The 15,774-nt window shown below is 48.9% G+C and overlaps 1 protein-coding gene across 1 annotated transcript in view; it reads left to right on the top strand.

The window, feature by feature from the left end:
- DDB1 (damage specific DNA binding protein 1) overlaps nt 1-15,774 on the top strand; it is a 1,539,839-nt gene that overhangs the window by 1,487,784 nt on the left and 36,281 nt on the right. Inside the window, exon 26 of the mRNA XM_069623834.1 lies at nt 1,767-1,890. Within this exon, the coding sequence (XP_069479935.1) occupies nt 1,767-1,890 (124 nt within the window). The remainder of the gene's footprint in view (nt 1-1,766; nt 1,891-15,774) is intronic.

The raw sequence follows: 15,774 nt of genomic DNA, 5'->3' as shown, positions 1-15,774 counted from the left end.
GCGAGAGCAAGCCGAACTAGAAGCTGTAATACAGGAGACTGCGGTGTGACCTCTGAGGTGGACGAGTGGTCCCACAACTATGCCAATATCGCCTGCCTGGAACGCCCACAGAGGCCCTGTGGGACTGCATAGAGAGAAAAGCGAAGCCGAACAAGCATTCACTGGGAACACACAAGCCCGACACCCCAGGAAGAACTGGTGACATGCTCCGACCAGAGGAAAGTTTGGGAGATCCGGTAGGGGATTCGGGGGGCATGTGAAGCAAACCTTGGGAGTGATCTCCTTCGTCTCAGTAATTGCATTGAGGATAGGAATTGTGATGAAAGCCTCAGAGGTGATATCCCTTGTTCCAGTTATTGCACCAAAAATATGAACAGTTATGAAGAACGCCTGGAAAGGAATCTCCCACATCTCAATAACTGTTCCAACAGTAACCAGGGAGCAGTATCCCTCATCTCAGAAAGTGTTGACATCAGAGATAAAGGGTGTGATACATTCAAGAGAGCCTTCAGATAATCCTGGAGGGAGCTAGAAGGGCTCATAAGAACTATTGTGAAAAATGGATTGAAGAGCACTTTGAGTCACGGAACCCGGATAACTGAGTCATTCTCCTGGGTTGTGTTGGTTGTATCAGAAGCTTAAGTTAAAGGTTGTACAGGACTGTCAAGAGAAGGCTGGACTTGTGCAGCCAGGAGAAGGGAGGCAGTACTTCTTGGATTTTCTCTTAACGAACTGAACTGAAATAAAAATTCTTGGACGACTTTGTCCCTAGGGCTGATCCTTGCAGAACCAAAAGAAGGGAGTCGTCATTCTGGTAGCATCTAGGTTTCTTTCTGTTTAGTTTAGTGATAGGGTTAGAGTAGAGGAGATTTTTTGTTTGGCCTTCCATCCTGACAAACGCCCCCAGTACTTCCTTGGTTAGGTAGGGACAACCCTCTGGACCTTGGGAAAGGTAGGTGTTTTCTTCTTTCTTTAAATAAAAATCATACTGAAATGCCTCCCCTGTCTCGGACTCCTCACTCCAGCATGCCACACCACCCACTTCCTCATTGAGGATTGGATGTTTGACTACACCATGATATAGGACTCTTCTACAAATCTGAAAACTAATTCCAGTAGCAAAGCCTAATTCCACACTTATTTGGGGAGGTGGAGAGGGGTGAGGTACCAAGACGAGGTTAATGCACTATGGATTAAATCTGTTGTGTAATGTTATGGCTTTACTGATGATTTCTAAACTGATGGGGAATATCTTAGCATGTACATTCTAGGAAGATGCCAATGCTGGAGAATGAATCTGTGCTTGGAGGAGAGTGTGAAGCAAGTGATGCATGTGCCTTAAGACTGACAGCTGAGATTGGAAGGCGTTGCAGGATACCCATGTGAAGCCTACCAGTACATACAGAGTGGTAGGGGTGCTCCTGTGTGATTCTTCCAGCACTTGACAGTTGTGGAAATACATGGTTGTGTCTGGGGATACTTCCAGCATTAAACAGTTTGTAATAAATGTTCATTGTTTGCCTGAGAATTCTTCCACGAAAAAGTAGTCAAGGATTTGCTTGGGAAGCTACCCATCTGTTAACAGAGATTGAAGTTGAAGTGTCTGTGGGGGTCTCCCAGTACTAGGAATATGGTAGATTTGATGGGGTTGACATCAAGTCTTGTAGTACTGTATTGTGAGTGGTACATTCGTTTTTTTCTGAATACTTGTAATGACTATGCAGATTTTTTACAAAACTTGTTTGCTTCTTAACTTGAGCCTCTACTTGGAGATCATTTCACACGGAACGCAAGACGGAGCCAGCTACAGGATTTATTGATGGTGATCTAATTGAAAGCTTTCTGGATATCAGTCGGACAAAAATGCAGGAAGTGGTTGCTAACTTGCAGGTGAGATAAGTTGGAGGGAAGGAAAGGCTTCTGAGTTTGGCAAATCTATGGTTTGCATAGGAGGAGGAGTAGGTAAATGGGAGTAAATCAAGGAGGGAGGGAGAAAAATGTGATGGAAGGAATGGGGGATTTTTGTTCAATCGTTGATGCAATAAATATACTGATTTAAGTAGCTAGGATCAAACTGTGTTAGATGGTATGTCCGATGGAGGGAAGATGCCACTTGCAACCTGAGCGCAGCATTGGTATAGTCAGGCGCTGCTTTTCTGGCTTTACTCTTGTCCTACACCCTTCCATCTTTAACCATAATAGCAAGTTCAAGTACCAAATAATAACGGAACGTGGTTGTGCAATCTAGAGAACGAATCAATTAACGTATTGTCTGCAGAATGTGTCGCTTTACACCTCAAACCTACATAGGATAAGATATACAGAGCATGGTTTAGTCATCCAGGACCCTCTACTGCTGTGGAGTTTGTTCAAGTCTCCCAGTTGACATCACTCCAGGCCGATCCCCAACTTGACACCAGAACAGTTAGCCTGATCAGGGCATGCATATTGGCGGTCTTGTGAAGGGCTTTATCAGCATGGATATATTTGTTGCGTTTTATGCATACTTGTGATTGGGTCCTCTGAAATGGGTATTGAGAATTGAAAAGTTTTAAAGAACTGTTAACAGTACTGTATGTTTCTGTAATCCAACCTCAATTATGTTGATAAACATCAGAATTGTCTGTCAGGGGTCTGCAACCTGTGGCTCTCCATATATTGTGTATTGAATCCCATGATCCCTCACTATTATGGTGAGTAGGACTGATGGCAGTTGTAGTCCAAAACATCTGGAAAGCCAAAGGTTGCAGAACCCTGCTCCAAGTTGTGCTTTCATTTTGTGATTTTCTTGTCTACAATTTCATTTATCATGGTGCATTTCTGTTCTCAGGCAATGGCCCTCATTACGAGTCCGGCGGTTGCTGTGCCGGTAAAACCTACAGGCTTCCGCCTGACACATGGGGATTTACCGCCGCGGGACTTGCCGGAATTACCAGGGCATTACAGCCCCATTAGTTCGGTAATTCTGGCGCCGTCATTCCGCTACTCACTCCACGTAAATGGGGGCTGCGGAAACACCGGCACCATGCAGTAATGGTGCCGGTGTTTCCGCGCCAGCCTGCGGCTGGTGGCGTTACGGCCGCCAGGTCAGGCCTGGCGGGTGTAACACCACACGGCCACAGAACTCTGAGTTAGGTGGTCCAGAAAACGGTGCCAGTACGGCTAGCTTGTAATGAGGCCCAATGTTTCTTCTGGACACAGTGGGATCCTTACTTGATTAGGCATGTGAGTGACGTGACATCAACAAATCTTGAAACAGAGCTATTTAGCTTGACACAGACTACCACCAAAAGCTATGTTTCGAGGGGATTGGGTCCTCCGACGTATTTCATATCTATGACAGGTAATGTCCGCAGCTGTGCTGCGGACATTACCTGTCATAGAAACAGCTGCGGACATTACCTGTCATAGATATGGAATACGTCGGAGGACCATCCCATCGAAAGAATGTTACCAGGTAAGAAAGTAACTTGTTCTTCTCTCCTCAGTCCAAATGGTGCCATACAAGCATACCTGTATCTTAACGCTCTGTGCTTGGTATTTGTATAAAAGCAAGTTAAGGAGACTGCACAAGACATGTAAAGAATAATGGGTTATATGTGATGCTACAGTTTGCAACTCATGTTGAAGTTAGATTTCTGATGCCCTATGTACTAGTTGGTCATAAACTAGAGAAAGCACCTGCTTGCTGGATGATGCTCTCTTCCCAGGTGTTCCTTTTATCGCCTTCTGAATCCCTGAACCAGGGCTACTGCCATATCACAAAATAATTGCTTGAGAGCATGTGCAGCCTGCCTCGTTGTCACCCCCACCGCCCGCCCGCCCGCCCGCCAACGCACAATCGATCTACCCTGCTTGGCACTAAAGCTGATTTTACAGATATGAATTCTCATGTAGCCTCCTAAAATATTAACACATCTTGAAGGCTTTTAGTAGACGCTCACGTCTTCAAAGATGTAATGCTTATTTAGCCAATGTCATAATATTTGTTGTTTTGAAGCATGCAGTAGTCGCACCTCTGCTTAAGTCTCTTTAGACCTTAGCCATTTGTCCAGCTTTCGGCTTGGTCTGCAAAATTTCATGTCGAGCAAAGCTCCTTTATATGCACTGGTTGTACAATTAGTCTTTATGGTTACTATTTGTTCAAGACTAGCAAGGCTGTTTTCTGCCCTCCCAGAAGCAGTGAAAATGTAGCATTGGCTATAGTTGATGGGCATCAGGCAAGATCAGGACCTTCTTGGTCCAAAACCATTGACCATACCACAGCCTTTTCTGTCTTTTGATTCCAGAGATGCAAAGTTCCCAGGAATGCATCTTGCTTTAAATATACCAACAGATGATATTTATTTCCTCAACTGGTGGCTAAGGCTGATTCACGTTTTTCAATTCTAGCATTCATTGCAAGCTCTTACATGAAGATCTGAATCTTTTCACTCCTCAGCTCCCAGAAACTCAGACTGTGATGTCAGAGGTAGTATATATGGAGCCAGCTGCACCCCATGAAGTCTAACTTTTTTCCTCACACTGCTTTTCGAACACCAGTTACTTAGTTGATTTTCACCTGCATCATGTCATCTCATGAAGGCTTGGGATTTCAGACACTCCAACGACTGCAATAATCAAAAACTGTCTCAGACCTGCACACATACTGTCTGGTGCTTGGATCCTGATACTGACTAATGTGTTTTCTGCCACTTGTTGCACTATAACGCGGTTAGGGAGTGTGTTGCAAAAGTCTTCAAACCTCTCCACAAGAGCGTGAAAACGCCAAATAAGCATCAGGCTTCATCTGACCCTTCACCAACTAAGCACCGGGCTTCATCAGGGCTTTCAGCATCAAAGTCGCAGAGGCTAAGGAAAAGGACATGAATTTGATGGTACGCAGGCAAGACTGTTAACACAATGACCCTGTCCAGGTGTTATGTCCTCTGCATTGCTCTACAATTTGGCTTGTGAGTCCCCAAGTTAATTATATTAGTGATATGGGGACTACCTCTGCTTTGCAGAGCGATGTCGCGGACATCCGCCAGACAGCTACATGAGATTCACTGCCCACGCTTGCCAAACACAATTGCCTATATTCCTTATCAGGTCAAGATGCCCACTTTGGTCATCTCTGGCATGCTGTTAGTGTGGTATCCCCCACCCCCTTTTTCATTTTTACTCTAGCACATGTGAACCTCTATTTGTTGGGTGTTATTAGACACATTTCGAGGGGATTGGGTCCTCCGACGTATTCCATATCTATGACAGGTAATCACTACAGCTGTGCTGCTTCGGAAACTTTTTCCTACGTCGATGCGCCGTCGTCGAGGGCCTCCTCTGACGTCATCCGATGTGATAAGTAGGACGCACGACGCCCGTAGCCTCAGTTCCGTTTTTTCCGCGAACGTGTTGCTTCGTGAATCTCGGTTAACGCCTCGACTCTTTGGAGTTCTGTTCTTCTCGGTTCTTCAAACCTGTTCGTTTTTGTGAGAATCTCCTTCGTGTGAAGATGTCTTCTACTTCGTCTTCGACCCCGCGTCCGGGCTTCAAGAAGTGCGGGGAGTGTGGGTCCAAGATGTCGGTGACGGACTCGCACAACGTCTGCCTCTGGTGCCTCGGGGAGGCCCACGACACGGATGATCGACTGCCAGTCGCTCACGTCCAAAGCCTTACGTGAACGTAAGAAGTTGTTGTCGGTAGGTTGGGTGTCCAAGCCCCGGAAGTCGAAGTCTGCGGGGCTTTCGATGGATGATTCAAGAGGATACTCTCCGTGTCATCGTCTGAAGTCTCGTGGGTCTCCTTCTAGTAGTCGGTCTCGCCACTCCTCAAACTCTTCGAGGCATTCTCGGAAGCGCCGACAGCGGTCGTCTTCCAGGTCCTCTTCTGAGGACTCTGCCCGGCACGTCGCTTACCCCACCAGCCGTGCGACGCCAGAGGAATGGGCTTCCTTCGGGAAGAAAATGCTGGCGATTCTCGAGTCGCAGGGTACTAAGCTGTCCGCGCCCCCGAGTGGGGTCGGTCTTGAGAGGTCGAGAGACACCGCTCGCAAGAGTGGTCGGAACGAGTCACGGGAGAGGTCCCGTTCGGACAAGGGGACTCGTGCTCGACGTACCCGTTCCAGGTCCCGGTCCTCGACGCGTTCGAGACCGTGTGCACCTGTGATGTCTTCGAGGAAGACATCGATGTCTGAGGCGTAGAGGGCGTCGACAGGCTTTCTCGAGGCTCCGGCTCCGAGGAAGTCGTCGAAGCCGTCGACGCTCAGGTCGTCGAAGGACACGCACGGAGCTTCGGCTTCGAGGGCTGTGTCGACGCCGTTGATGCTGGCGGCGCTGCATCTGACGTCGACGCCGATTTACTCGATGCCAATCCTCTCGACGCCGGCGCCGATTCACTCAACGCCCTCGACGCCTTTCGAGGCCGGGGTGTCGGAGGTGCCCCATGGCACGGGGGAACCCCCTAGGAAGGCTCTGGTTAAGAGCAAGCACTCTCGGGTGCCTTCTTTTCGCCACCTGGAATATATTTCGGAGGTGGATGAGGATTCTGATGGCCTGGTTCCTAGTCAGGTTCCAGATGAAATCGTCTCGGGCCATAGTCAGTTTGACGATTTGAGGCAGTCACTGCATGATGCCAGTGGACTGGACACCTCTCCGGAGGTGGAGGTTTGTAGGCCTGAGCCTGGCTCTCATGCCGATTCCTCGTACCGTCGCCTTATGGCTAGGGTTTCCGAGTACTTGGGATGGTCTGCTCCCCCAAGGGAGTTTGTGCAGGATGATCTCACAGACATCCTTGATGTTGGTCCCCCAACTGACCCGGTACTGCCGTTTCACATGGCTCTACAGAGAAGGGTGGCGGCTGGGACTGCTCCGGAGAGTCTCCCGGCAGTGGGCAGGTCCTTGTCGCGAAAATACCGTCCAGCCAGTAGCGACCCCTGCTACTTCACCAGGCACCCCACTCCGGAGAGTTTGGTGGTGCAGGCGGCCACGGCCCCGGCAAAGCAGGCGTCGTACCCTACCATCCCTCCTGATGGGGGACGACAAACGTTTTGATGGCTGGGCGAAGAAAGTGTTTTCTTCTGGTGGTATGGCGCTTCAGGCGGCCAACTCCGTTTGTGCCTTGTCTCGTTTCACACACACTCTGTGAACTGTGTTGCGTTAGCGGCTGAACATATTCCCGAAGGGAACGAATGGGATGGTTTCCTTGCTATGGTCCAGGATGGTAAGGATGCCATGTGTGAGTCCGTTCAGTCGGGTTTGGACATAGCTGAATGCGTCAGTAGGTCCATGGCGGCGGGCACCGTGATACGCAGATTTGCGTGGTTGCGGAAGTCGGGGTTTGCTCCTGATGTGCAGTCCCGGCTCCTCAACATGCCCTTTGACGGTGAACACCTTTTTGGCAGCAAGGCTGACGAGAGCCTTGAGAGGTTGCAGACCTCAAAAGCTGCAGCAAAGTCGTTGGGCGCTGCAGTTCGCCAACCTCCGCCTTTTCGTCCTAGGGGACAGCAATGGAGGGGTGGTTCCTTTCGCTATTACTCGTCCTTCAGTAAAGCGAGAGGAGCTGGCAGTCAAAGAGGCCAACGCATAGGTACCAGAGGTGGACGACAGGGTACCCGTGGTGCCAAGGCCGCTCGGGCAGTTGCCTCTTTGCCCTCAGGTAACACCGCAGCCGCTCCCACTCAGTCATGAGGCCATGTCCCATGGTTCGCCAGTTGGGGGAAGGCTGGCGCAGCATCTTGTAGAGTGGCGTGCCATTATTTCAGATGTGTGGGTTCTGGAGATCATAACCCACGGCTACTGTCTTCCCTTTCGGCACAGGCCTCGCGACAATCCACCGGGGAACCTCTCTTTGCAGAGTCCGGATCCGCTCCTTGCGCAGGAAATTCAAGCCCTGCTGGAGAAAGGCGCCATAGAACTGGTGCCTGAAGCGGAGAGGAACAAGGGATGGTATTCCCCTTATTTTTTTATTTCGAAGAAAGACGGGGGATTGAGACCCATCATGGACTTAAGCGGTTTGAACAAACTCCTCAAGAAGGACAAGTTCAAGATGGTTACTCTCTCTCAAGTCCTCCAGGCCCTTCAGCTTCAGGACTGGTTGGTGTCTCTCGACCTCAAGGATGCTTACTTCCATGTGCCAATCCATCCCAAGCACAAGAAGTACCTGAGGTTCGCGGTTGGCGACTCGCACTTTCAGTTTCGGGTCCTGCCGTTCGGATTGATCTCCGCCCCGAGGGTTTTCACCAAGCTCATGGTGGTGGTGGCAGCACATCTCGGGCAAGGGGGGGATTCATGTCTACCCCTACCTGGACGATTGGTTGATCAGGGGGAGCTCTCCAGAGCAAGTCCTGGATCATCTGTCCGTCACCTGCCAATCCCCTTCACAGGCTGGGCATCTCCCTCAATTTAAAGAAGTCCCATTTGACACCAACACAGCGGCTCCAGTACATCGGAGCAGTGCTCGACACTTCCCTGGGGCAGTGTTTTCCTCCCCAGGTGAGGGCTCTTCACATTCAGCAGATGGTGCACAAGTTTCAGCATGCCCAGACGCTCCCAGCGTTCAAGTTCTTGAGGTTGCTCGGCTTCATGGCATCCTGCATTCTTCTGGTGCCAGAGGCTCGCCTGCGGATGAGATCTTTGCAGTGGGCACTCAAGATGCAATGGTCGCAGTCCTCCGGCAGGATGTCGGACCCGGTTCAGGTGCCGCCCTCGGTCGCCCGGGACCTTCTGTGGTGGGCCGTCGAAGGCAACTTGATGAAGGGGGCTCCATTTTGGCTCCCTGGCCGGAGGTGACGATCGTGACGGATGCATCCCTCACGGGATGGGGAGCTCATGCCAACGGGCTGACAGTCAGCGGTCGTTGGTCTCCGTCGGAGTCCAAACTGCATATCAATCTGTTGGAGCTGAGGGCCGTCAGGCTAGCCCTGAAGGCTTTTCTGCCGACTGTGCGAGGAAAGAATGTCCTGATCCTGACGGACAACACAGTGGCCATGCACTACCTCAACAAAAAGGGGGGGGGGGGCAGGGTCACTTCCTCTGTGCAGGGAGGCGATGCAGCTCGAGTTCTGGGCCATCCAGCAGGAAGTTTCGATCTCGGCAGTTCATCTGGCCGGTGACGAAAACGTGACGGTGGACGCTCTGAGCAGGCAGAGCACGATCTCTCACAAGTGGGAGTTGGCTCAGGAGATTCTCCTGGAGGTCTTTGCCCTTTGGGGGACCCCTCAAGTGGATCTCTTCACCTCCAGTGTCAACCGGAAGTGCGAGAGGTTCTGTTCGCGGGAATTTCCTCCAAAAGGAGCCTTAGGAGACGCGTTCGTGGTGGAGTGGTCATTCCCGCTGCTGTACGCGTTTCCTCCACTCCCCGTCATCCCGCAAGTGCTGCGGAGGTTACGGAAGTTCGGTTCCCGGATGATCCTCATTGCTCCGGCTTGGGCTCGGAGGACGTGGTACCCGGACCTTCTCGACTTGTCCATCTGCCCTCCACGTCGTCTTCCCTACCGAGACGATCTGCTCTCACGGGAGGGGGGGTCAGGTTCTCCATCCAGAGGTCAGATCCCTCAACCTTCACGCTTGGCTTCTGAAAGGTTGAGGTATAAGGATTGGGTCCTCCCTGAAGACGTGATGGAGGTGTTGCTCTCGGCCTGAAGGCCAGAAACAAAGTCTCTGTACCGTTGGCGTAAGTTCTGCGACTGGTGCAGAGTTCAGAATGTGGATCCTTTTGCATGTGACATCCCCATGGTTCTGTCCTTATTACTTTCTTTGGCCCACAGGGGCTTGCAAGTGGGTACCATTAAAGGTTACCTGGCGGCGCTGTCCATCTTTAAGCGCTCGTCTGAAGAGTGTTCCTACTTTAAAATCCCTTTAATTTCACAGTTTTTGAAAGGGCTCACTAATGTGTTCCCTCTGTCACCTTTCCTGGTGCCTGGATGGGATTTAAACCTTGTTCTTAAGTTTCTTATGGGTGCTCCGTTTGAGCCTTTGCATTCTTGCCCTTTGAGGCTGTTAACTCTGAAAACTGTGTTTCTGGTTGCGGTTACTTCCACTCGCAGAGTGAGTGAGTTACAGGCACTTTCAGTTAAGCCACCCTTCACTGTATTTCTTAAGGACAGGGTTGTCCTTAGAGTTCGTCCTTCTTTTCTTCCGAAGTTGGTTTCGGAATTTCATTTGGTATGGAAGTTTGTTCTTCCGGCATTCTATCCTCCGCATCCTGGTAAGGAAGAGGAGAGGCTCCATAGGCTTGATCCTAGGAGAGCTTTAAGCTTTTATGTTTCACGCATGTCCCGGGTCAGAGTGGACGATCAACTCTTTATTGGTTACGCTGGAAAGCGTTTGGGACAGGCTGTGACGAAACAGACTTTGCCTCGCTGGATTATTTTGGCCATCTCGGAGTGTTACCGCTTGGCGGGTAAGGACCCGCCGGCTGGCTTGCGGGCCCATTCTACCAGAGGTATGGCTGCATCTACTGCCCTGCAGAGGGGTGTTCCTATTCGCAACATCTGTGATGCAGCCACCTGGGCTTCTGTACATACTTTTGTACGTCACTATTCCCTCGATTCCATCCGAGGACAGGATCTGGCCTTTGGCAAGACGGTCCTTTGCTCTGCTATTTGATTGGCAATTCTAAATTTTGATTCTAAATTCTTTCCCTCCTCCTTGATCTGGTACTGCTTTGGGACTCTGTCATAGATATGGAATACGTCGGAGGACCCAATCCCCTCGAAGAACAAGTTACTTTCTTACCTGGTAACGTTCTTTCGATGGGATGGTCCGACGACGTATTCCATATCGCTCCCTCCCTGCCTTCCCCGCTGCAGAATTTCTTTTGCGATTGCAGCTTACGTTCCGCAAGATTTTGTGTACGACTGGCAGTTGACTAATGTCACACGTTCTGGGGGAAAAAACTACAACTGAGGCTACGGGCGTCGTGCGTCCTACTTATCACATCGGATGACGTCGGACGTCGGAGGAGGTCCTCGACGACGGCGCATCGACGCCATGGACGCAGGCGCCGAAAAAAGTTTCCGAAGCAGCACAGCTGTGGTGATTACCTGTCATAGATATGGAATACGTCGTCGGACCATCCCAACCAAAGAACGTTAACAGGTAAGAAAGTAACTTGTTCTTCTTGCTTAAAACACTTACGGCTCTCCTACATTCCAGACAGCCACTCACTAAAAGAGTAATATTTTGTCTAATGTACAAATGACCATTACATTCGTAAGTCAAATGTTCACAATGCCACGTAACTGAAGTAGCAAACAACCTTGTACGTAATGCAACCTGCCTGCCTACTGCTGGCTCCAAATGGAATTTGATACATGTTACATATCCTTTATTGAAAGTTAATTGGCCATTGCTTCTAAGTATGCTTGTTGTCAAAATTTCTTTTTTGTTAAGTCCCCTAAGCTTTTTTCTGATTGATTTTTGTACTTTTTCTGTCAGCGGAACCTCTACTAACGTCCCTGAGCGGTTGTAATTGTAAATTATTATAGGTAATTTATAACACTCTTTAATACCCAGAGGTTTCCAAGCACTGACCCAGTCATCGAACCTGTGTTGCCCTGCGTCGTCTTTTTTCCAAGGCGAGCGTGTTGCCCTTGCGCTATACTCCCGAGACTGTTGCAACTTCTTTTTTACTGTGCTGCTCTTAGTAGCTCATATGACTTTCAGGGGTGGGGCATTCACTGAGCAGCCCATTTTATTTCACCCAGAATGTGTGTTGGGGGGGGGGGGGGAGTAGGCTGGTGGCAGCTCGACATTTTGCTTTTGGCATATGCTGCTGTAGCCTTTTTACTGTTTTAGTCCAATGCCCATATATAGAGGCCATTTGGGTACTAATGCTTTTTAAAAATCCTACACCCAGCCATTTTGTTTCTTTCCTTTTTGGTTGTTGGGCCTAAGGAACGTTAAAATGTCTATTTTATCTGTGTGCTCTTCAGAGTCCACAAAGCCTGTCTTTAAGAGTTTCTGAATGTTTTGCTGCAGGGGCCACGAATCCCACTGAGGGGAGTGATGAAGCACGTTCCTTTGTTAGTGAAGGGGTCAGGTTTCTATTTAGGGTTCTTTGCCACAAAAAAGAATATTGACATTTGGCTAGTTCTGTACCTCTTCTTTCAATATTTTCTTACCCCACAAAAACTTGAAGAATAACTCCAGCCATTATTCAAACAACTTTCCAGCCGGACAACTAGCTGGCCGCTGTAGCTCTCAAAGATGCATACCTGCATGTACCAATTTGGCATCCTCATTGTCGCTACTCCATTGGAAGATATCATTACCAATGTAAGGTTTTGCCCTTTGCCCTTTGAGCTCAGTTTAACTGCAATGGCCTTTACAAAGCTGATGGTCACAGCAGCAGAGCACTAATGTCTCAAGGGAGTACATAGTTAACCGTATTTAGACGATTGGCTTGCCAGAGCGGGTTTGCCGCATCAGACAATAGCCCATCTGCAACTCCTGTTAGATTTGATGTTCACTTTTGGTCTGTTGGTCAACATAGAAAAGTTGACTGATGCCCAAATACTCTAGAAGTGACAGGCTTTCAGTGGGACACACAGGAAGGCAAAGTGTTCCCAACTCAAAGCGAGTGGCAGATGTCCTGGCCACGCTGCATCTCTTCTTAACTCGCAGCATGGTGTGACCCGAATCTGGACTATTCGTCCCTTCTCCCCGGAGGGGAGCCACCCCTTTGAAGCTAGGGAGGTGAGCCCACTAAGCAAAATCCTCTTTAGGGGTCTGGAAAAGCGTGACCTCACTGGGAGTGACTCCCCTCTTGGGGGACAAGGACTCCCATTCCTGTAACTCCCTGCCCAGAGTAAATTGTCTGCCTACCTGGGAAACAGAAAGACACTTACTTCTGTTTTGGACTCTCCAAATAGTGACATTTCTTCAATCTCTTTATCTTCAGGTAATGCTGGATCTTGCCTGAACTGCTCAGCGACGCACTCCTTTGTTTGTGGTGATGTGCATAAAACAAAGAACTTGGAATGGAGGAAAGAGAATCTTACTTAGAGGACGTTCCGGAGGGGCAGAGGCACGCTAGACCGCAGAGCCACAATTGGCATGAGGAGCGAGCTGATTGTCAGCAAGATGCCCAAGTCGAGAGAGAGATGGAGACTGGAAGAAACCGTCTCTCCTAGTGGCGCAAGCCATTTTGGGCCTGGGACACATTAAGATGCTGATACCAGATCGAAGTGGAGAGATCTCGGATCCCCGATATCCGCTAGAGAAGTACACCAGCTGCCGAACGGGTACAAGCAAGGGAAGCAAACTCTCCCGAAGAGGTAACGCAGCCGAGAGAGCAAACAGCTTTATCCAAAGCTGGGAAAACCTAAAAGGTTATGGGAACCAGGAAAACCCACACAGGCAGACGCCCATCCGAGTCCCCAAAAGCCTGCTTAATTTAGGAACAAAAGGCTTTGGAAAGCCCTGGAAAGAGAGGCATTGTTATCCAAGGCTGGGAAATCAAACCGGTTACGCAGGAAAACCCGAACGGGCAAGCGCTCAACTGAGGCCACGCTAAAGCAGGCCTAATTGCGATCCAAAGGGCTTTAGGGTGTTTTGGAAATATAAAGCATAGAAGCAAGACTGGAAATAGAGACGACCAGGAGGGTTCACGTGTCTTAACTAAAGAAGGGAACATTTTCCAACACAAAGTTAGAAATGCTAACTTCATCAAAGAGACCCTTTTTCCCCATGGAAAGGGGAGGAATGTGGTGGAGCTGTATAAAGATTTAAGACTGGCCATTCAAAGCCAGCGGAGAGGCCGGAAGACTGCTTTAAGAAGAACTTTTAAAACCACCTCTTGGCAAGAGAGATCCCAGTAGTTGGGCTGAGCAAAACCCAAGATTAGAGGCTATTGCTCCTGTATTTTTGTGCTGTTTTTTCTTAGTAGTAGGGCCAGATAGTATATAGGTTTTGGACTAAACTATTTCTTTTGGACTTTTTGACAAACACCATTAGTTTTAGTTTGTCAGGTTAGTTCCCTCATAGCGGTAGAGCTAGATAGGCATTTTTCTTATTGTTTAAATAAACGCCCTTGAACATGTTACACCCTAATCCGACTCCTTATTCTGGTTCGTGGGTTCAATGCCTACTGGGACAGTTCGCAGACTTTGCGCTGGCGGTTCCCATGGCCAAGTTGCACATGGGTCACCTAAAGTTCCACTTGGTGGCCCAGTGGGACCAGATGAGAGAACCCAATGAGAATTCCTATCACAGATTGGATCGTGGATGAGGTTTTAGGGGTGGGGCCAAAGAACAAAATCTCTAGCGGGGATTCCCTTCCAGGAACTCCAGCTGACGGTGTCAACAGACTCCTCCCTCTCAGGGTGGTGAGCTACTGTGCGAGAACTGTAAATACATGATATTTAGAGACAGCTGAAAGCGTAAGATCACATAAACTACCTCGAGTTGAATGGAGTATCTCTTCAGGCATTCTTCCCAATCCTTAAGAACTAGTCTAGCATGATCCGAACGGACAATATGGCTTGTACTCAGCCCTGTACAAGCAAGGGTGGAGCGAGATCAGTACAACTGTGTGCCCAAGTGATACAGATTTAGGACTGTGCCTTAAGGAACGGCATTGGCCATTAAGCAGCCCATTTGTCACAGTTGGGCAAGGTGGAAGCGGTTCCCTGAGTTGAAAGGGGTGCCTCAGCCACAAATGGGAACTCTACTCGCAAGTCCTGGGAGAAATCTTTGCAGAGACCAGCATCCCCCGTTACACCTTTTTGCTATGGAAGCAAGCAGCAAGTTCCAATTGTACGCTTCATAGAAGGGGGGAGGGGAGCAAGCTCTAGTGGATGTGCTATTGTTTCAATGGGACATGTTGGCTTTTGCCTTTCCACCTCTACCTCTGATCCCAAGGTTCTTCAGAAGTTTCAGAAAGCCAGGAATTGCCACATTCTCCGAATAGCCCCTCATTGGCCAAAAGGCATTTGTTCTCAGACTTGCTACTCATGGCATCTAGACCACATCTCCTTCTCTTGTGCCTTTTTAATCTCCTTCACCAACAAGAGGGAAAAGTGTTGTACCACTTCCCTCAATCACTTTCATTGGCGCTCTGGTGCCTGAACAGTTGACGTTTGAACTCTTTGTACTGTTAGACGACAGAAAACAAAGGTTCATCCTGGAGGCATCCAAGAAAGGATCCACCAGGTCTGAGTATAAAGGGAAATGGGTTTTGGTTGTACTATTGGGTGCTCAACAAAACATGAAACGCTCTGCATGCGCCGGCTTGATGGTTTTGTCTGTACTCTCTATTCTGGTGCACTCAGGGATGCATGCAGATTCCCTCTTTAGAACCTACCTAGCTGCTTTGGGGGCATTTTAACTAATTATCAAAAAACAATAGCTGGTTTTTGGTTCTACTATTGGGTGCTCAACAAAACATGAAACGCTCTGCATGCGCCGGCTTGATGGTTTTGTCTGTACTCTCTATTCTGGTGCACTCAGGGATGCATGCAGATTCCCTCTTTAGAACCTACCTAGCTGCTTTGGGGGCATTTTAACTAATTATCAAAAAACAATAGCTCTTGTCAATTCAGTCGTAAAGTGACATTTTCTAGGTCTGTTCCATCTCTCCCCCTGCCCTCCTGCATGCAGACCTATCCCGGATTAGGACCTGAATGTGGTATTGAGAACATTAGCCTACAAAGTATTCAAACCTTGGAAAACAAAGTAGCAATAAAATCAGCTCAGAGTTATTGAATTGCATGTTTGAAAAGAGGGTCACAAGCCAAATCGCCCTCTAACTGGTATTTATCAAAAAAGAGACTACACATAGTGGTTGTGGTAT

This window comes from Ambystoma mexicanum, chromosome 11 (assembly GCF_040938575.1).
Source record: "Ambystoma mexicanum isolate Mex_15411 chromosome 11, UKY_AmexF1_1, whole genome shotgun sequence".
NCBI lineage: Eukaryota > Metazoa > Chordata > Amphibia > Caudata > Ambystomatidae > Ambystoma > Ambystoma mexicanum.
This window is presented reverse-complemented; position numbering and strand designations above follow the sequence as displayed.